At 54.6% G+C, this 22,344-nt stretch overlaps 1 protein-coding gene across 1 annotated transcript in view; it reads right to left on the bottom strand.

Moving 5' to 3' along the window:
* The window catches only part of LOC103208001 (rho guanine nucleotide exchange factor 18), a 34,856-nt gene that overhangs the window by 2,940 nt on the left and 9,572 nt on the right, over positions 1-22,344 (bottom strand). The window contains 13 exon segments of the mRNA XM_042782667.1: positions 149-625; positions 739-786; positions 874-915; positions 1,972-2,096; positions 2,431-2,559; positions 4,196-4,387; positions 8,145-8,236; positions 9,191-9,369; positions 11,302-11,378; positions 14,570-14,818; positions 15,727-15,844; positions 19,243-19,368; positions 21,230-21,480. Coding sequence (XP_042638601.1) covers positions 149-625; positions 739-786; positions 874-915; positions 1,972-2,096; positions 2,431-2,559; positions 4,196-4,387; positions 8,145-8,236; positions 9,191-9,369; positions 11,302-11,378; positions 14,570-14,818; positions 15,727-15,844; positions 19,243-19,368; positions 21,230-21,480 — 2,105 coding nt within the window.

The raw sequence follows: 22,344 nt of genomic DNA, 5'->3' as shown, positions 1-22,344 counted from the left end.
TCATATACTCACGTGCTTACTTACACCAACACGGCCTCAATATCCACTCCCCACGCCCCTCCCACTTACCCCGGGGCTCGGCCACACTCACGTGCACTCACATTCACGCACGCGTACACTGAACACCAGAACGCGCTCACACTCCCACCTCAGCGGCCACCTCTGCGGGCAGCGTCGCACCCATCGGCAGCGTGTTGTGTTTCTTGAGCCGCCGCAACAGCTCCAGCCGCTCGCGCTCCTTCTCTACGGCGCGCTGGGCCTCGCGCAGCCGCTCCAGGTCGTGCTGGTAGGCCTGGCGCTGCCGCTCCAGCTCCTCGCGCTCCCGGCCCAGCCGCTCCCGCAGCTGCTGCGCCTCGCCCTCGCGCTCCTGCAGCCGCGCGGCCGCCAGCTCCAGCTCCCGCCGCTGCCTGGCGCGCTCCCGCTCCCAGCGCTGCTGCTCCAGGCGCAGCTGCTCCTGCAGCTTCTGCGCGCCCGCCAGCTCCTCGCGCTGCTTCTCGAAGGTGCGCTGCCGCTCCTGCTCCAGCAGCAGGCTCCCGCGGGTCGACTGGAGCCGCAGCTGCTTTTCGCGCTCCTGGATGGTGGCCCGTTGCAGCTCCACGAAAGTGTCCTGCTGAGCGATGACTGCCTGGGGGTCAGGGCGGGGACCCTTAGCCACAGAAAGTCCAACAACGGCACTCTCCCGCCCTGCGACTCTACCATAACTCAGAAGGCCACCAGTAGGTTCCAAAAGCCCCTCACCTGGAGACTGAGGAGCAGCTGGGACAGTGTCTGGATCCGCTGGACAAGCTGTGGGAGAGAGACACGCTGTTCCCAGCCCCCCCAGCTCATGGTGGCAGGCTCAGGGCCTGGGGAGCCGGGGAGCCCCGCACCTACCTCTGACTCCAGGCCACAGGGGCTGCTGTCTGCATCTGGCACCTGCAGAGACACAAGAGCAGACCACGTGGGGTCTGTCAGCCTGTACCAGCCCCAGGGCCGTGGCTGTTGCTCAGCAGGAGGCAGGGCTCAGGGCCCTGGGTCCTCCCCCTAAGGTCTGTCTGGTCAGGAGTGACGGTGGTGTCTGCAGGGCCCTCCGGTGTCCCGGCGAGCGATGTCATGTGGCTGCCGTATGGGAGGCCTGGAGGTTGGGCACACTCAGCTGCAGCGTGGGGAGGGCGGCTCTGTAGGCGAGGGGGCACCACCTAGCCCTGACTGATGCCCTCTGTCCACCTCACCTTTGACCCTGATGCTGGACAGGGGTGCATGTGGGAGGCTGGGCTTCTGAAGAGTGGGAGGTGAGGTTAGAGCTGGCAGGATGCTTAGAGCTGGTATGACACTATAGCTGGGGACCCGCCTGGCGTCTCACTGTCGATGGTCCCTCTCTATCCCTCCCAGCACTGCAGTTATGGGTCAGCCTCCCACTGACAGAAGGTACGTCCTGTTACGGGCCGAGTTGTTGCACCAAAAAGATATGCTGAAGTCCTAGTCCTCATGCCTGTGACCCTGACCTTGTTTGGAAACGGGGTCTTTGCCGATGTAGTCAGAGAATGCGAGGTTGGACAGGAGTAGGGTGGGTCCTAACCCTGAATCATTAGTTTTAGAAAGCTGGACATGCCAGACACAGCGGTAAGACAGCCTGTGACACAGGAGCGATGCTCCTGTAGCTGAGGCCACCAGCAGCTGGAAGACACAAGGAAGGGTCTAGAACCTTCCGGGGGAGCACGGCCCTGCTGATACCCTCAACTCAAGATGTCCCAGGCAGTGAGAAAAGATATCTCTGTGGCTTTAAGTGGCCCACATTTGTGGTGGTCCCAGCAGCTCACTCCTGCAGACACCCTAATCTGGGTGCGCTGTTCCCAAGATGGAACCGTGTCTGCTGCTGTCCACCATGAGGTGGGAAATCAGACCCAAGCAGGCTGCTCACGGTTGTCCCGGCACCAGGATGACTCAGACCGAGCCTGCACCGTCAGTGCCTATCCCAGGGGAACCACGTACTGCCGAGGGGGCTTCCTCTGGTGCCCATGGGATCTCGCCGGGCTTCCCCTCAGGGATGCTTGCTGGGCCTCGCAAGTCATGGGGCTTGGGGTCATTGCTGCAGACCTTTTTCTTCAAACTGCCGTCTGAAAACCATAGGGCAGGCGTTAGGATTCACAGGTACCCACGGGGGTCTGGAGCCCTCCCGTCAGGCTACTACCAGGCCCATGGTAACATGGGGAGGGGCACGTGTAGGCACAAAGATGTTGGGATGGGGCTTGAGAGGGTCTCAGAGACCAGCAGGGCAGCCACTGCCCTCAGAACAGAGATGACAAACCCCAGGCCACCAGGGCTTTTTGCCAGGGCCAGGGAAAGGAGCAAAGAGGGCTTTGCCAGGAAACTAGAGAAGGGAAAGGTCCTGGGGACCGCCACTGCCAATTCCCAGTGGTGGTGGTGCGCAGGGGAAGGGTGACCACTCACTCTTGCTGCTGGTGCTGTCGTAGCCCCCGAAGGTCTCTGCCCTGCGGGGTAGAGTGCTGATGCTGCTGTCCTCCGCCTGGCCATTGGCACTGCCCAGCTGTTTACAGAGCAGGCTCTGGATGTCCTCAACTGTGGGGAGACAGAGGGCTGGGAGCCGCCTGCAGAGCCCTGTGCTGTGCCCACGGTTGTGGTGCCACAGGGCAGACTGGCCTCTGCCGTGGGGTTTCAGACCCACTGAGGTTGTGAGCCCCTCACCCAGGTCTGCCACCAGGACCTGTCAATTCACGTATAGGTGAGGGCTCCTGGGGGCAGCAATGTCGGGGGACGGGGTACAGTGTTTTCCAGGGCTCCTGCCTGCTGGCTCTGGGTCCTGGGATGGGACGATGCTCTGGGGATAGCACAGACGGGGTCCCGCCCAGGTCCGGCGGGGACACAGGTGGGGATGATGTCGGGGCCATGGAGGGGAGTGGGATGAGGAAAGGGCATACTGCTTGGCAGTTGGGGGTTGCAAGGAAGGGCTGTTGCAACAAAGCCCCCCTCGTGAGTGGGCCAGATGGTGAGGCGGGAGAACTCGCCTGGCCAAGGCACAGGACACATGAGGGTCCTCAGGGGCCACAGGCAAAGGTCATTTGAGAAATGGAGTGAGGCCAGGGGTGGAGTGGGGCAGGACCGGGCAGAGCAGTTTTGGGTCTGCATAGTCTTGTCCTCTTTACCCTGCAGTGGGCATGGAGGGCAAGGCCCTTTGTCTGGAAGAGTGGTGCCAACGCTTGGGCAAAGATGACCAGTGGGTGCTAACAGCTGCCCTGGCACTCAGCACAGCCCAGGGCCGTGCGTGGCCCAGAGAAGGCAGGCCGTGTGTGCGCCAGCGTTCCCTGCCACGGTAGCCACAGTACTTGCACACAGCTGAGCTCAGAGCACCTTCCATAGACACCAACATTGTCCAGCAAACGTGAGGCTGCTGTTGGCTGCCCTTGAGCGGACTGACTCATGGCGGCCCCATGTGTACAGAGCTGAACTGTTCCATGGGGTCGACTGTAATCTCAATGGAAGCAGGTTGCCAGGCCTTTCTTCCGCAGTACCTCCGGGTGTGTTTGAACCACCATCCTTCAGGCTATCAGTCAAGCTTGAGCTATTTACGCCATCTCGGGCCCGAAAATGGGCCTGCTGCTGCTGTCGTCAGGTGCCGTCAGGCTGATTCTGACTCGTGATGACCCCACGTGGCACAGTAGGGGTTTCAGGGCTGTGGCTTTTCAGAAGCTGGTCACCAGGCCCTTCTTTCAGGGCATCTCTGGGTGGGCTTCAGCTGTTAACCCTTTAGCTAGGAGTTGAGTGCTTTACTGCACCCCCAGGGATCCATCATGCTGTGTGCGTTTTTCTGGGGATGTGACCAGTGACCCGCCTTTCACAAAGATCAGGGACCTCCAAAGGTGGGGACACTGTGTTGGTCAGCTCCAACTCTCCAGGGCCCGGCAGTAGGTACCTGGTGAGTGAGTGCTGGACGTGTGGGAGGTGCTTTAGCCCTGCAGGGAGGTTGGGCTGGGCCGTGTCCAGGAATCTTCTGGCTCTAACAGACAGTGGCAGGGTTGGCACTGCTCCTATACACGTCACTCAGCCAGACACCAGCACGTAGGGCTGGGGTGAGCCAACTCACTGTGTGCCTGGCCTGGGGTAAGTTACTGTGCCGTCCCCAAGGAGGCCCCCAGAAGAACCATAGCTGGGTGGGAGGGGGCGGCACCCAGGGCAGGCTCTGGACATAGCTACTTACTCTCCGTCATGGCGGACCTGAGAATCAGCTCCCCCTGCAGGTTCTCAGAAAGGTCTGCTCCCCGGAAAAGGAGCCGAGCCTGGGGGCCCTGGGTGCTGTCCTCGAGCCCACTCATCTCCCACATCTCCAGGAAGATCTGCTGCTTCTCGCTGAGGCTCTGAGTGATCAGCTGGTCCTTCACGCTCAGGCGCTCTGCAGGGAAGCGCAGGGCGGCCCTCAGCCTGCTGGGCCCTCCCACCTGCAGGGCCAGCCTCTAAACCCATGCTCCCAGACACTCAGCCCCAAGCATCACTGCTGCGGAGAGCAGCGGGCCTGTCCTGAGGGGCTGCTCCCATGCACACCTCTGCCCCCACAACCTTCCTGGGAGGTGGGAGTCAGGGACTAAGTGGTAGTCCCCCTAAAAGATACGGTGACATCCTAACCCCAGGACCTGTGATTGTGGCCTTGTTTGGAAATAAGGTCTTTGCAGATGTAGTTAGTTACCATGAGGTCATCCAGGAGTAGGGTGGGTTCTAATCTTCTAAGTGGTGTCCTCACAAAAGAGAAGAGACAGAGAGACAGACGCAGAGACAGAGAGACACAGACAGATAAAGAGACAGAGAGACACAGAGAGAGTTACAGAGACAGAGAAACGCAGAGACAGAGACATTGAGATTGATACAGAGAGAAACAGAGATGCAGAGACAGATAAAGATGCAGAGAGAGAGAGACGCAGCAGACTGAGGTGGAGACTGGAGTGAGGTGTGTACAAGTCAAAGAACGGCAAGGGTGGCCACTGTCTCCAGAAGTGAGGAGAGAGGCAGGGCACAGACTCTCCCTCAGCGCCTTGGAAGGAATCGATCTAGCTGGCACCTGGGGCTTCTGGCCTCCAGGACTGTGAGACTGTACATTTCTGTGGTCACAAGCCACCCCGTTTGTGGTACTTTGTTATAGCGGCGCTTGGAAACTAACACAGTGAGTGGGCTGGGGCATGGACCCTTGTATGAAGTCAGACAGTGGGCAAGGATAAGGCTGTAAGAGGCTGATTATCAGAGGAGTCCCTAGTGGGAAATGGTGAACATGCTCAGCCCCCGACCCAAAGGCTGGAGGTTCGAGTCTACCCCGAGGCCCCTTGGAGAAAGGCCAGGTGATCTACTTCCAGAAAATCAGCCCCTGAAAACCCTGGGAGCCGCTCCCTGTCTGGAGCAAAGACGAGTGAAGAAAATCAAAGATGCAAGGAAACAATCAGTCCAAAGGACTAAAGGACCATGTGAACCTCAGCCTCCATGACCCTGAGACCAGAAGAACTAGATGGTGCCCGGCCACCACTGCTGACAGCTGTGAGAAGGATCACAATAAAAGGCCCTAAAAAGAATGTGGGAAAATGTGGAACAAAACCCCAAATCGTAGAAAGACCAGGCTTACTGGCCTGATAGAGACTGGTAGAAGAGCAGATATATGGCCCTCGGACATCCTTCATGTCTGGAATTGAACTCACCTGTGGCTCAAGTTTCCGCCTAACGACAGGCCATAAGGTGAACAAACAGCCACACCAGGGAGGCACACACCCCTTAGAACAATCAAGGCTATAAGATCAAAAGGGCAGCATGTGCCCAGGGCTAGAGCTCAGAGCTCAGAAGGCAGGAAGGGACAGGAGAGAAGGACCAACAGAAACAGTAACCACAGGGAGGAAGTGGGAAGAGAGCTGCTACACTGTGGGGATTGCAATCAATGTCACAAAACAAAATGGGTAGGAATAGAAAACCAATTTGCTCTGTCAACTTTTACCCAAATCACAACAATAATAATAAAAAAAGCACCAAATAGTACAAAACTAAAAGTACAAAATACAAAGCACAAAACCCTGTGGAGCCACCCGCTCTGACACACACGGGGTGCCACGAGGCGCTGACTCACGGCGGCTGGGTCACGGCACTGGGTTTTCTCACCTCACGAGTCTTCTTAGGCCTCTCCCCTCCAGGTCTTCTCCCTTTCACTCCTTCCTACAGGTCTCAGGGTTTCACACTCTCCACTGTGGCTGGCGGGACTTGGTTATCATACCTGCTTACTGTGGGTGGCCACTGCCCATATACCGCGTTCAACAAAGGCAAGCTCTTCTACTTGTGCCAATAATTCTTCAGTGGATTCCACTGGGTTTTCTGGTAATTGATCTGGTAAATGATCAACTGCAACAAATCTCTGTGGTCTCCAATCCAGTTGTTGTTATTGTTAGGTGCTGCTGAGTCGGCTCCTACTCATAGTGACCCCGTGGACAACAGAACAAAACACCGCCCGGTCCTGCGCCAGCCTCACGATCCCTGCTAGACCTGAGCCCACTGTCGCAGCCAATGTGTCAGTCCATCTTGTTGAGGGGCTTCCGCCTTTTCGCTGACCCTTCACTTTACCAGTTCTGGTAATTATGTCTAATTTCTGTTTTGTCCCTTGCTACCCTGGCTGAACATTTCAGAATGAAAACAGTGATGAGTGTGGGCAGATCACTTGGCTCCTGATCTGGTGGGAGCGTCTCCAGTGTTTCCACTCTTCAGGATGATGTCAGCTTTTGATTCAAGGTGCTAAGTAGTTCATGACAGCTCGCAGGCTGAGCTGGGACAGCACGGAGAGCTCCTACCCTCTCAGGGGGTCGGAGCGAGGACAGGGTGGGGGCAGTGTCTGGCTGAACAATCAGATTCCCAAGGAGCCCAGGGGCCCTGAACCCCATGCTCCCCATTTCCAACAATCCCCAGGGAGGGCCCTGTAGCCTCTGGAAGGTGTCTGCCTCATGACACAGCCTTGTTCCAGACACTCGGCCAGACACGAGAACACAAGGCTGCCCTCAGCAAATGCCCTGTCATCTGGGCAGGGGTTTGTGCTGGGGTCCGTCTGGACTGGTCAGACTGTGCTGCTGGCCTAAATGATCAGGTCTGTCTAGGCAAAAGGGAATATACCCATGACCATACATAAGTTTGGCAGACGATATTTCTACATACATATTTGTAGGTGCTACAAGAATGTCCATATAAATAGCACTACCAGGGCCAAAGTTCTGATAACTTCTCATGCACAGCCAACCACACTGAGGGAGCAGGCTGCTGTGCCTGTGGGCTCGAGACCATGGTCACAGGAGGCATCAAGCACAACTGGCATAACATACTACACAAAATCTTTGGTTTACATCCTACTTTGGTGAGTAGCAACTGGGGTCTTAAAAGCTTGTAAGCAGCCATCTAAGATGCAACAACTGGTCTCTCCTCATCTGAAGCAAAGAATGAAGAAAACCAAAGATGCAATTGGTCCAAGGGACTAGCAGATCATGCCTCAGTCTATATGACCATGACACCAGAAGAACTAGATGGTGCCCAGCTACCAGTGTCGACCACTTGGAAAGGGCTCAGTGGAGATCCTGGATAGAGTGGAAGAAAAATGAGGAACAAAACTCAAAATCATTAAAAAGACCAGCCTTACTGGTCTGATAGGGACTGGAAAACCCCCAAGACTAGGGCCCCTAGTCACCCTTCAGGCCTGTCACTGAATTCATTCCCATGGCTTCCAGCCAGATGACAGACAGGTGTATAAGGTGAACATTTACTTCAGGTAGGTACACTCCTTAGAATAATCAACCGGAGACCAGAAAGGCAGTATTTGTACAGGGAGACAGCTCAGAAGGCAGAAATGCATAGGAAAGAAGGACAGAGGGAAGAGGTAACCACAGGGAGGAAGTGGGAAGACAACTGTTACACTGTGGGGAACTGCAGTCACTATCATGAAATAAAATGTGTATGAACTGCTTTATGGAAAAGGAATTTGCTCTGTAAACTTTCAGAAAAAAAAAAAAAAGTGCCACCGTCTGTGGTGCTGTCCAGCCCCAGGACAGACACATCCCCGTTGCTGGGCTCACTGCTGCCCCCCTCCCCCGTGGAGTTGGCCCAGAACTGGGCAGGTGGGCATGGAGGTTCCAGCTGACCCCCCTTACCTTGGAACTCCTTCAGTCTCATGGCCCGGGCCTCAATCATCTTCCTTTCCTCTTCAGCCTCACTGAAGGGCCCCTCCTCCTCGTCTGAACAGCTGTGAGGAGACAGGAAGTAATGGGGATGCCTCACAGGCCACCTGGCCTCTGAGAGTGGACCTTGAAGGTTTATCTGCACAACTAAGTACAAGTGCAAGTTGGTGAGTGAGGTGACTTGCTAACAGTGCAGAAGAAACGAGGACGGGAAGGGAGAGAAGCCCATGCGCTTCTGCCCAGCCCCCGTGCAGGCAGCAGTGGGCACTGACTAACACATGGAACCAGGCTATCGTAACACTCGGCTTCAACTTGGAGGAGGATGCTGACAAGCCATTAAACTAGCGGGCTGATGGACCAATAGACAACGGACTGTTGATGGACCAACAGGCCAATGGACTGATGAACCAACAGGCTGATGGACTGACAGACCAATGACCAATGGACCCATGAGCCAATGGGCTGATGGACCAATGGACAGACCAAAAGGACGGAAAGATCAATAGACTAGTTGACTGATGGACCCCTCATTCACTGGGGATCTGCTGGGCAACTCCAGCTGAGCTGAGGCTGGGAATGGTATTGAGGGAGCTGCAAGCAGGCTCCGGTTTCAGGAGGCCTCTGGTGTAAGGAGAGGGAGTGGGAGGCTAGTTGAACACAGGGGCTGGGTCACCTGTCCTGCCTGTTGGTCAGATGGACCAGAAGCCAGGAAGGGGACAGTGGGGCCAGGCAGCTGGCATCCTGAGGGAGGCTCAGGCCAAGGAGAGAGGGCAGGCTGCACCACCCGCTCCAGCAGGCCAGCCTCCAGGCTGGGGGGAGGGGATAGCCCTCCGAGTCGGGCAGACAATCCACGGATACAGAAAGGCCCAGGTTGGAACCGTTGTTGGAAGGAGCTGGCAATGGTGCTGCCTGGTCCTGTGAGGTTGGGAGGCACCGAGCACAGGGGTGGGGTGAAGGAGAGAAGCACTGCACCGGGCAGGTCAGGGTCAAGGACAAGGTCAGAGCAGGAGGAGGCCCACCTCTCCACAGCTCTGCGGATATGGGCCATCCAGGTGTTGCGCTCCTCCTTGGAGCCTGTGTAGATCTCATACATCTCCGGCCCCTTCAGGGAGGCGCTGATGAGGAACATGGCTTTCTCCTCGTTGGCCACTTCCCGCACGATGAGCTTTTGCAGAGACACGACAGGAGGCTTTGAGTCCTGCAGGGCAAACGGTAGCATAGCGCCTAAGGCACTTGACTGCTAACCAGAAGGCTGGCCGTTCAAACCCACCAGCCACTCCTCAGAAGGAAGGCTGGGCAATCTACTTCCATAGTGATACCGCCTCAGCAGCCCAAGGAGGGGTCGCTATGAGTCGGAGCTGACTTGACGGCTCATAACAACAACAATAACAGGGCAAACGGGGTGCAGAGGGTCACTCTCATCCAACCACAGCTGCATGCTGGCAAGAAATGAGTGGGGGCAAGGGTTGAGAGGGGCAGTCACATGTCTACTTATGTTCACTCCAAGCAGAAACGTCCTGCGGTCATAACAACAGAGTCGCTGGGGGCTCAGGGGTGGAATTCTCGCCTTCCGTGTGGTTCGGCTCTGGCCAGTGCTCCTCACGTGCAGCTCCCACCCGTGTGTTTGTGGAGGCTGCGTGTTGTTAGGATGTGGAACAAGTTTCAGTGCAGCTTCCAGACTGACTCCACACAGCTAACAGCTACAACCACGACAGCAGGAGCAGCAGCTGCCAACCTTAACTGGTCTGAGTTGGGATTTAACAACTGTGTGAGACAAACGATCAGCCAGACAGCCTGGCCCAGTTTATGAGGCTGGAAGGAACAGGGGAGGGTTGGGAACTTCTAGAGAAGCGATTTTATACATTTGAGAAAGGTATATACTGTTGTTGGCTGCTGTTGAGTGGGCCCCAACTCATGGCGACCCCACGCACCAGAGAATGGAATGCTGCCCAGTTCTGTGCTCCACGTGGTCGGCTGCAGATCAGACTGCAGGGATCCACGGGGGTTTCATGGCCTGATTTTTGGGAGCAGACAGCCAGGCCTTTCTTCCTAGTCTATCTTAATCTGGAAGCTCTGCTGAAGCCTGTTCAGTGACTTAGCAACACACACGCCTCCCCTGACGGTCGGTTGGTAGCTGTGCATGAGATGTACCGGCTGCGAATCGAACTCGGCTCTCCACATGGGGGAGAATTCGACCAATGGGCCACCACGGCTGCAGTTAGTCATAAAAGTGGCTGTTCTGTCAAGGTGGACCCCGAAAGCAAACAGGTTACTGGAGGCCCCAGTAGCTGGTATTCACTGGGAAGGGGCCTTATGCCCTCCCCTGCACTGCTGGATGTTGGAAGGCCCTGAAGTCATGCTAGGTGCCTGGGGGAGGACGCCAAGCCCAGGTAGACACAAGGCTGAGAGAGGGGGTGGATGGAACCCCAACCTGTCTCTGAGTCTGCCGTGCAGAGTGGGGTGTGGTTGCTAAAGCTCCCACAGCCAGGTGGGGTTCTGAGGTCCCAGGACACAGCTCATGGGGCAGCACTTCCTTGACCTTGGGGCCTCAGCAATAGAGCCAGCAGCTCCCTGGGCAGAAGGAGTGGCTTTCTGTAAGGACTCTGGGGCCTGTGGGCACGGTGTGGTGCTTGGGAGAGGAAGAGCCAGGGAGACACCCAGCACCCACTGCCACTGAGTCGATTTCGACTCACAGCAGCCCTAGAGGACACAGCAGAACTGCCCCGTAGGGATTCCAAGGCTGTCAGCCTTCACGGAAGCAGACTGCCTCATCTTTGTCCCTCGGTACCGCTGGTGGGTCTGAATCTTTTCATTAGCAGCTGAATGCTTTAACCACTGCACCACCAGAGCTCCTTCAGTAAGACACAGAGATTGAAATGGAAAAGGATGCTTGGGTAAGAACCAGAAGCTGCCTATCAGCCTCACTGTTTATCAGTCAAGGAGGCAGGCAGGACCCCATCTGATTGGCTCCTCAGACCGCAATGGGCCTGGGACACACGGACACACGGGGTTGCTCATGGATACACACGTGCAGCCACTCTCACCTCTGGCTGCTCCCTCAGCCATTTCTGCCCAGGATGGCCATGAAGCAAATGCCCCGCCAGCAGGACGGAAAGGGACAAGGACTTACCACAGAAGCAAAGACGTATTTCTGGTCCTTTTCTTGTAGCAGGAGGAGGACATCCGTCAGTAGGACAGCAAGAACATCTAAGGAGAAAGCAGGCCAACTGAAGACAGGCTTAAGGGCTACCACCGGGGACTGTCCCCAGGCAGGGAAGCCCTGTGGAAGGGAGATTGCAGACGCTGCGACATCACGAGGGCTCCTCCCTACCTCAGCCCTGCCCATCATCTGCTCGGCTTTCAGCAGCCAGCCCCAGTTACGGGCAGAAGTAAGCTCTGCCGGGCCCCTCGGAGCCTCAAGTTCAGGACCTGTGGAGCCACCCGTCCCTTTGGACTGCCCTCTTGGTGCCTGCTGAGTCTTGATCAGATTTCTCAAGTGGGAACTGACCCCGCTGTGTTCCCCACTTCCAGGGCTTGAGCCACTCGACTGCCTCCCGCCTCCTCCCACAGTGACGTGTGCCTGTGGCAGGCACTTGGGGCCTGCTCCTGCAGGAACATCTGGTGCCCTGCAGTCTTTGCACTCAGTAAGCAGCTCTGTTGGATTTCCTATTAGAACACTCGTGTGGCAGGATGGTTCATGTTATTTTCCCAGGGGAGCCTCTTCCAACACGTGCATCCAGATTAGATACTCTTGCATGGCTTCTTTAAAGAATTTCCCATACTTTTAACTATTTATTTTTTGTTTACTTATTTCTCTCTTTGTCCCATGATGACTGAGCCCAGCCACGCCCACCGTCACAGAGTTGATTCTAACTCACAGCCACTCTAGAGGACAGAGTAGAACTGCCCACAGGATTTCCAAAGGCTGTAATCTATATGGGAGCAAAGCCCAAACCAAACCTACGGCTGTCCAGTTAATTCCAACTCACAGTGCCCCTATAGGACAGAGTGGAACTGTCCCACAGGGTTCCCAAGGCTGAAAAGCTTTATGGAAGTAGATTGCTTCATCTTTCTCCAGTGGAGCAGCTGGTGGGTTTGAACTGCTGACCATTTGGTTACCAGCCAAATGCTTTGACCACTGTACCATCAGAGCTCCTTCTGATGACTGAAGCAGGGACCCATCTAAAATGATGTCCACTCCCGTCTTCGTGCCTGGCACACAGAAGGTTATTAATTATGTTTGCTGGGAGCCCTGGTGGCATAGTGCCTAAGGCATTTGACTGCTAACCAGAAGGCTAGCGGTTCAAACCCACTAGCCACTCCTCAGAAGGAAGGTTGGGCAATCGACTTCCATAGTGATACCATCTTGGAAATCCAAGGAGGGGTCGCTATGAATTGGATCAACTTGACGGCAGTGAGTTTTTTTGTTTTGTTTTTGGATACATGTCTGCTTGAGTTAAGAAGACACCTGTTCTGTAACTTAGCCACCTGAAATACTCCCCCAAAGATCTTCCTTAAAGATGCTGATGGCAATGAACACGTTGCTATGGACTGAACTGTGTCTGTTCACAGTACGTGGCAGCCTCCTGACCCCTCCCCGGTGGCTGTGATCCCATCTGGGAATAGGGTCTTTACTATGGTCATGAGGCCGCATCAGTGCAGGTGGTGCCTTAAACTACTCGAGAGATCAAAGAGAACATCAGGCACTGGGACGAGTGTGGGAGAGACAGATGCCGTGCAGAGACTGCCAAGGAACGCCGGGGCTGGAGAGGCGGAGGCAAGGCCCTCCCCTAGAGGCGACCAAGAGCCTTCTGCTACAGCCGGTGGCCTGCGTTCAGACCGCTGGCCTCCTGAACTGGAAGAAAACACATTTCTGTTCACTAAGGCCACCCCTTGTGGTGCTTCTGCTACAGGAGCACTAGGAGGCTAAGATACACACATTAAGCTGTTTCTGGAGGCTTAGAGCGGACTTAGGGGTGAGTCCTGAGCGCTCCCTGGCCTGGAACTGTAATGTGAGCTTGTCAGTGAGGTTTAGGGCACACGCTGAGCAGTGGGTGGGATGCTTGGGATGCTGAGGTCAGCAGCCTTGGTGGTGTTTTCTACCCCCATGGGGGGCCTTCTGTGGAATGGGCTTCTGTTGGCCCGAGGAAAGGGGCCCACGACTATGTGCAGACTGCAGCTAAGCCTGGTTGGGACCTCGGGGCTTCTGGCAAACCTGGGGTGTCACGATGCTAAGGCTTGGGTTTCTATTTGGAAGCCAACGTCTCATTGTGCCCTCTGCACCCAAAGGTGCTCCTGGCTCGTACCACATGGTTCTGAAGACCAGAGAATGTGCGTGCTGACACCACTGCCTTGTTCCCGCCATGGCCCAGGCTTCCTGTGCTGATTCGGACTCAGCACATAACCTCCCTTTGGCCGTGAAGTAGCCAGAATGTAGGGGCTCTGTGTTAGCAAGTGCCATTCTACCGATTCAAGATGTCACCCACCAATCCAAGATGGGGCCTGATGACCCAGGACAAGTGTTCACAAATCCAAGAGGACACCCACTGATGCAAGATGGTGTCTAGTGATTCAAGATGCCACTCACCAATCCAAGATGGTGCCCACCGATCCAAGAAGAAACCCACTGATCCAAGATGGTGCCCACCGATCCAAGAAGAAACCCACTGATCCAAGATGGGGCCTGATGATTCAGACAGTGGCCACAAATCCAAGAGAATACCCACTGATGCAAGATGGCACCTACTCAATTCCTTAAAAAGTTCGAATTAGAAATACTGCTTGATCCAGCAATCCCATTACTAGGTATATATTCTAAGAAGTGAGAGCCAGGACAAGAACAGACACATGCACACCCATGTTCAGTGCAGCACTATTTACAATAGCAAAGAGATGAAAACAACCTAGCTGCCCATCAACACAAGAATGGATAACCAAATTATGGCACATACACACAATGGAATACTATGTAACAGTAAAGAATAATGTAGACTCTGCAAAACACCGCGTAATGTGGATGAACTTGGAGGACATTATGCTGAGTGAAATAAGTCAATCACAGAAGGACAAATACAATATTAGCTCATTACTGTAAGAGTAAAGGAAAGATTTATATATGGAAGGAAACTTTCTTTGTTGGTTACCAGGGGTGAGAGGGAAGGGAACACTGCAAAAATTAAAAAAGTGCCACCTGATTCAAGATGCTGTTCACCAATCCAAAATGACACCCACCAATCCAAGATGGCACCTACCAATCCAAGATGGTGCCCACTGACCCAAGATGGTGCCTACTGATTCCAGATGCTGCTCACCAATCCAAAATGACACGCTTCAATCCAAGACGGCACCCGCTGGTGCGAGCTGGTGCCCGCTGGGGGTGGCCAGGGGTGGGGCTTTACCTTTCAGGCGCCCTGACATGGTCTTCCAGCACAGCGTGCCCTCCAGGTAGAGCTGCCGCTGCAGCATGTCCTCCTTGCGGAAGGTCAGCCCGTTCTTGAGTTTGCTGGAGGACTTCAGGTCCATCTTCCCTGCGATCTCCCGGAGGCGCTGGCCTTTCTCGTACTCACTGACCTTGGCATCCACTTGTGAGATGATGTCTTTGATGAGGTTCAGGGCCTGGGTCAGGTCATCATAGTCCTCGGTGCCAGCTGCCACACATAGCAGAGTTAGAATTAGTGCCCTTCTTTGTCTGAGTCAACAGACATTTAGGTTTTGCCAGGACAGAGAGTCTGTGTAACGCACAGATGAGACACAAGCCAAGCGACAAAAGCTGCCCTGCATGGCCTGGACAGGGCTGCATAGCAAACATAACTCCCCCCGCCCACTAGCACTTCACAAAAGCCTCCCCCCACCTTCTGCCGTGGCCAGGAGCTGGCTCCTCCCTGTCCAGGGGCAGGGTGGCTATGTCTGGGGAACATGCTCATCTCACAGTGCCCTGGGGCCAGCATTCCCCTGGCCTCTCGGCTGGACTGCGTGCCCTTTCTTGACTCCAGGCACAGCCCTCCTATGTGACACTGAGGTCCCCTCTGTGCCTATCTGCGTCACCCAGGAGTGGCTTTCAAAAGGGCTCTGTCTCCATCCATTCATCCATTCCGTGGATAGTGACCAAATGCCTGCTCTGGCCCAGCTGGCTAGAGGCTAGGGGATGCTGTTGTTGGGTGCCGTCAATTAGAACTCATTGTGACCCTCTGTGACAGAGGAGAACTGCCCCATAGGGAGTCATTTGTATAGAAGCAGACCTCCAGGACTTTCTCCTGTGGAAGTGGTGGGTGGGTCTGAACCGCCAACCATCCAGTTGGCAGCCAAGAGCTTAACCATTGTGCTACCAGAGCTCCTTAGGGCTGGGAGATGGTGGGCAAACCAGACCCGGCCCTGCCCTTGTGGCTCTGCCCACCAGACCCATGCCCTGGGGAGCACAGTGGGCTCTGGGTAGCAGGGCCTCAACCGAGAAGCACTGGATGAAGCTGCACGGGGAGAAACTTGGGGGCTACCCCATCCACTGCTAACACGAGGCACAGCACGGACTGCCTGGCAGTGCTGGGGGCTGGCGCCATACCTGCCGTGTTCTGAATAACCCGCTCCACCAGCACCGGGTACTTGGTGATGCGCTGAGTGACCAGCAGGATGCACTCCTGAACGCCCAGCCGTCGCACAACGGCGAAGTTCCCAATTTTCTATGAAACGAAAAACAGCACAGCACGCTGCCATCTCATCACTTGCCCGAACAGTTCATGATGGGCGACCAAGGCCGGGGCGCCTTCCTTTCCCTGCTCCAGGGACGAGGACAGGAGCAGGACTACATAGGGACACACACACCAAATACCTGAGAGCAGGGATCACCTGGTGTATACAAGGTCAGCAAAGCAAAGTGGAGTAGGTGCTGTGTGAACAAGGGCCCTCAGAACCCAGGAGGAAACAGAAGCAGAGTCGCGATTCTAAGTCGGGGCAGGTACTGGAGCTACCTGTGGAGCTGTCCAGCACACACACACACACACACACCCCCAAACACACAGTCAGAAAATCCCAAACCTGGCTGACATCTGTACACACACACACACACACACACACGGAAAAGCCCAACTCTGGCTGATACCTGCCCAACACACTCTCACCCCCACCCCAACCCCCACCAAGAATCCCAACCCTGGCTGATACACGCACACACACACACCAAGGGAAAAGCCCAACCCTGGCTAACACCTGTACACACACACATAAACACACACAGAGCTAAAGGGACAGGGAGGCCACATGTTCTGACCTCCTCTAACCCCACAAGAGGAGGGCAGAATCACTATCAGCAGCCCAAGGCCTATTCCTGTGAGGCCAGACATGCTGCCTCCCTCCAGCCCTTTCACCAACCCTGACACCAACCGTTGCTCCTGCAGCACCCACCACCTCTCTGCTGGCCTCAACAATTCATTGCAATGGCCACACAGAACTCACAGACACCACTCACAGATTGTGGGGTTTGCTAAGGAAGCAACAGACTACAACTCAAATTTAGGAACATGCTCAGGGTTCAGTTCCTTGGCCAGGACAGTTTCCCCTCTGCCATGCCCTCAGACCTGCCTCTGTGGCCCTTGGCCATCCGGTCTGGCCTCTGCCTTGGTGGGTCGGCTAAGCCTGTCGCTCTGTCTCATGCCTCTTGGTTCTGCTGCTGCCGTCTCTCAGCTGGGTGTCTCTCTCAGTAATGGGTCTGTCTCTCAGCCATGGGTTGGACTCCCAGCCACACATCTCTCTTAGCCAGCAGTGACAGAAATGACCCCTCTCTGCCTCTAGGAAGACTCACTTTAAGTCTGCCAGAGTGGCAAAACCAAGCAATCCCAACACCAGAATTCCACCCATGGATCCATGGATAGTGACAAATGCCTGCTCCGGTCCAGCTGGCTAGAGGATAGGGGATATTGCTGAGAAAGAGCTAACTTCCTAGAAAATTGCTTTGTGCTGCTCGCAACAGAAATACCCCACGTGGATAACTGTAACAATCAGGAGCTACTTAGGTGCTAATGGCAAATTCAACCACCAAGTTTGCAAAGACTATGGCTAGAAAGGCCATACTATGTAATCTACTACACTGCACACACACACACACACACGGAAAATCCCAACTCTAGCTGACACCTGCACAAATACACACACACACACACTCTCTCACATGGAAAATTCCAACTGTGGCTGATACCTGCCCAACACATACTCTCACACCCCTACACACATTCACACATGGAAAATCCCAACCCTGGCTGGCACCTGTACACAGATACATACACACTCTCACACCCATACACACATGGAAAATCCCAACCCAGGCTCTCTCTCTCTCTCACACACACACACACACACACACAGAGGGGAAGACCCTAATCCTGACTGGTGCTGGTCAGAACCTTCTAGAACTAGATGGAGTATGTGCCTTCTGAACTGGTTCCCTGCTGGCTTCCAACATGCACCTCTGTACCTCTGGCTGAGAAGCAAAGAGGCCATCATCTGAAGTCACCTCTCAGTGGGACAGGAGAGCAGGAGGGCGCCTTCTAGAACACAGCACACATTATGCTCTTCTCTGCCCCTGCTCTCGTGTGTGTTTGGGGAAGGCCAACCGTCGCCCGCAGCCAGTCCTGCAGAGGGCTTGGGGGCAGCCGTGGACGAGGGCCTCCCGCACGGAGGCCCGTATGTGTCTTTCTGCTACATCAGAACTCTCCCACCCTCCTGGCTTTCCTGCTCAGGCCAGTGCATCGCCGGTGAGCGCAGGCCACACAGTGACCCTTGCTTTCACTTCCAACCACTGCAACTGTAACAGAACAGAGTCGAAAGAACACAGAAACTCTTAACTTCCAACCCGTAGCTGCTGAATAGCAGCACAGAATAGAGAGGCCTCTGGCTCAGACAACAGGTGACAGCTGTTGGTCTGGATTCACGTGCCCTCTGTTGCTAGGTGCCGTTGAGTCAGCCCGACTCATAGTGACCCCACACACAACGGAACCAAACACTGCCCAGTCCTGAGCAGTCCCTGTGATGGGTTGTAGATCAGACCGTTGGGATCCAGTTTCACCGCCTGATTTTGGAAGGAGATTGCCAGGCCTTTCTTCCTAGTCTGTCTTAGTCTGGAAGCCCCACTGAAACTTGTTCAGCAACCCAGCCAGGCACAAGCCTCCATGAATAGATGGTTAGTGGCTGTGCATGGAATGCAGGGGCTGGGTGTGGAACTGAGTGGCCCGCACAGAAGGTGCTCGTTCCACCACGAGGGCTGCCGAAACGGTGGGTACTGCTTCAGTTAAGTGGGTGTCACCCTAAGGGAACTCTGTAGGCCAGGGGAGGTGGGGTGGGGGACTCAGGCTGTGTGAGGTGCTTCTGGCTCCAAGCTTTGAGCACCTGCATGGGTTGGGGAGAGGTGTGAGCACCTGCGTGGGTTGGGGAGAGGTGTGGCACGTGTCCCATAGGCTTGCTGGAGCAAACCTGAGCCCATGAGGGAGGAGACAAAGATTTACAATGGCAGAGGAGTTCCCGGGCAGCACAGTCAGGCACTCAGCTACACATACACACACATACACATGACAAAGCTAACAATGTGAACCCACCCACGGGTGCCTCAGAAGAAAGGCCTGGTGACCCACTTCTGAAAAATCATCCTCTGAAAACCCCCTGGAGCCCAGTTGTGCTCTGACACATGGGGTGCCGGGAGTCAGTCAGCCCGACAGCAGCTAGTTCACTACAGCAAGTACTCAGTGGAGAGAGGCGGTGATGAGGTGGCACAGGGCGGCCCCTTGAAATGACCCTGGCTTGTCATCCAAATAGTCCGAGAGGTGCTGGCAAGCAGGCTCCACACCAGGGCCTGCACGGGCCACGTGGGTGCCAGGGGTGAAGGAAGAAACCACTAGATACTTGTTGCCCCGATTTGCTTTACATCCTAGGATTCTACATAAGATTTCATGGACCAAGGGCCTTGGGGTCGAAAACAAAACAAAAACTTGAACATCACTATATCCTACAGTCCCAAGGTCCCAAGAGTGTACAGTTCTGCAGCAAAATCCTACAGCAAAGAGAATAAGCTTTTATTTATTTATGTTTTTACCTTGATCAAGTTCTGAAATTTCTTGTTTTGCTGCATCAGCAACTTGTAATGACTGACGGCTTCGTTGTGGCCGCTACAAAAGATGCCGTATTTTTCTTTCATTCTTTCTCCATTTTCCCCGGAAAACTAGTACGAGAAAGAACGAGACATTACCATACTGATGAGGAAGGCCAGCTGTTTACAAGTGTGGGGGCCTCTTTGAATTGGGCTCCTCTGATGCTGCTGATGTAACCCCTGCACTGACCCGTAAATTCACTTCCCTCCCCAGCACGTACCCTAACAGGGAGGGCTCAGAACAGGGAGGCTAATTCCAGGGTCTACCAGAAGGATTAGAGGGTGCCCGGCCACTACTGCTAACCGCTCTGAAAGGGATCACAATAGGAGGTCCTGGATAGAGTGGGAGAACAATGTGGAACAAAACTCAAAATCAAAAACAGACCAGGCTTACTGGTCTGGTAGAGCCTGGTGAAACTCCCGAGACTATGGCCTCAGACACCCTTCAAGCCTGTAACTGAACCCACCCCCGTGGCTCAACTTTCAGTCAAACTACAGGCCTGTAAGGTGAACAGTCACAGCAGGGAGGTACACACCCCTTAGAACAGTCAGCCATATGAGAGCAGAAGGGCAGCATCTGCCCAGGGATAAGGCTCAGAAGGCAGGAAGGGACAAGAGAGAAGGATGAAGGGCAGCTGGGAACATGGGGTGGGGGTAGGGGGTGGGACGAGTGCTGTCACTCTCCAGGGACTGCAAGTCAATGTCACAAAACAAAATGCACGTGAATCACTGAATGGAAAACCAATTTGCTCTGGAAACTGTCACCCAAATCACAATTTAAAAAACAACAATAAGAAAGGTGAAGAGAGAGCTTTCGGCTTAAGGGTTTCGCTGTGTCTCAGATGCTGAAAACGTCCTAAAACCTTTCAACAGAAAATGTAAGCTGATGAGTGTCTGCAAAATTAAAGACCAAAGTGGTTCATCACGCTGAGTGAAGTAAGCCAATCACACATACACAAAAACCAATCTCACTGCCATCCAGTTGATTCGACTTGTAGTGACCCCTCCTTAGGTTTCTGAGGTGGTATCACTACGGAAGTAGATTGCTCAATCTTCCTTTTGAGCAGTGGCGGTGGGTTTGAACTGCCAGTCTTCTGGTCAGCAGTCAAATGCCTTAGGCACTACACTACCAGAGCTCCACAGAAGGACAAATATTCTATGAGTCCACTATTGTAAAAAGTCAAGGAAAGGTTTATATATAGAAGAGAACTTTCTTTGTTGGTTACCAGGGATAGGAGGGGAGGGGAGGGAAAATTCCTAGACAGGTTCAGGAAAAAAGATTATTGGTGGTTACCAGGGATGGGAGGGAGGAGCAAAGGGGAAGGTTTTGTTTGCTGGGCACTGAGTTTGTGCTCATGGTGGTGGAATATTTTGGAAAAGGATAGCAATAATGGTGGCACAACATGAAAAATGTCATCAATGTCTCTGAGCTGTAAATGGGGAACTTTTTACGCTGGTGAATGTCTTCTTGTGTATGTTTTCACCAAAATAAAAGTTGAAAAAAAAAAAAAAGAGCCAAGAGGTGAGGGTGTTCTACACAGTCCTGACGAGCTAGGCCGGCGCTCTACACCACAGGGTGGTGCTACTCCTTGCCGCAGCCGCCCAGATCCCACGGCATCCACACCCTGCTGCGGAGCGCTTGTTCACAGGCTGCACGACTCATGGTCGCAAACACAGGTGGCAAGACCAAACATGAAAAGTGAGCAACCAGACAAAATCACAGACGCACACGGCACTGATTGGCGTGGGCGGGTCCGCGTGCTCGTCAGGCCTCTGTGTTCAGCGCCTTAGCTAAGCTCACGGCCGTGAGGGCCAGCACGCCTCCTTCCTGTGGGCAGCGGGCACTCAGGACATGGTGGGGGGTGGGGGAGACACAACGGGACAGGGACGTGCCGTGCGCACCCGGCACCTGCATGCACTTTGACGGCCCCACCTGCTGCACCAGGAGGTCCCCGATTCTCTGGATGATGTAATTGCGGTCACTGCCCTCCTCCAGAGACTCCTGGCGGCGCTCCTTCAGCCGGGCAAGGAAGTGGCTGTGCAGGCCCAGCAGGTCGTCTGCGCAGGGGAAGAGGCGGCTGACGGCCTGGCTGCTGAACTGCAGCTCCTCACGCAGGGCCCGGGAGTACACCCTCAGCATGATCTTGAGCGTGCGCACGTGGTGCACCTCCGTCTGCATCAGCTCTGTGGGGACGCGAGGGAGAACTCACACGGAGGTGGATACCTGGCACTCGGCCCACGCACACAAGGCGCCACCTAGGAGCACCCTCCCTCGGGGTGCCAGGGCCTTCCATCCTCCTAGATCCTAGCCTAAGGGGCAGGAGGGGGAGTGACAGAGGGAAGAAGAGGACCAAGGAAGTGCACTGGGGCCTCTAAAACCTAGTTATGTGAAGCAGTCTGGCTGCTTTTAAGCAGAAGGTGTTTGGGGAACTGTTCTCTGCCTGCCAGACTCCCCCATTAACGTGCTCATGTCACACACAGCCTAGACCAGATACAGGGAAGAGCAGAGATCAAGGCAGGGTTATAACTCACTGTCGGAGATAGAAAGGCTGTATTTTGTGCTTGAGTTTGTCTGTCGTCAAGGTCAGGGTTAAGGACTGCAGCAGAGGGGGCCAGCACCACAGAAAGCGCCCGTGTGTGCCTGTGTGACAGTGTGGGGAGCAGCTCGCCAGGTCTTGTCTCCTATGAAGCCACTGGGTGGGTTTGAATTGCCAACCTTTTGGTTAGCAACCAAGCACTGAAGCATTGTACTGCAAGGGCTCCGTGCTGATAAAACTAGCTACACACAAAACCCCACCATAAGCAATGTTGAATATCAAAAGACAAACTGCAAAAAATACTTGTAATTTATATCGCAGACAAAAGGCTGACTGCTCCAATTCATGAAGAAGCCTCAAATATGATTAAGAACAAAATTACTTCACCAAGGAGGATATTCAAGCGGCCAACAAACACATGAAGAAATGCTCACGATCATTAGCTATTAGAGAGATGCAAATCAAAACAACAATGAGATACCATCTTGCTCCAGCACTAGTAGCAAAGTTC

The sequence above is a fragment of the Orycteropus afer genome, unplaced genomic scaffold (assembly GCF_000298275.1).
Source record: "Orycteropus afer afer isolate SDZICR_OR568_19922 unplaced genomic scaffold, OryAfe1.0 scaffold00405, whole genome shotgun sequence".
NCBI classification, from domain to species: Eukaryota; Metazoa; Chordata; class Mammalia; order Tubulidentata; family Orycteropodidae; genus Orycteropus; species Orycteropus afer.
The sequence above is the reverse complement of the archived record's forward strand: the minus strand, read 5'-3'. Positions and strand labels throughout refer to the sequence as shown.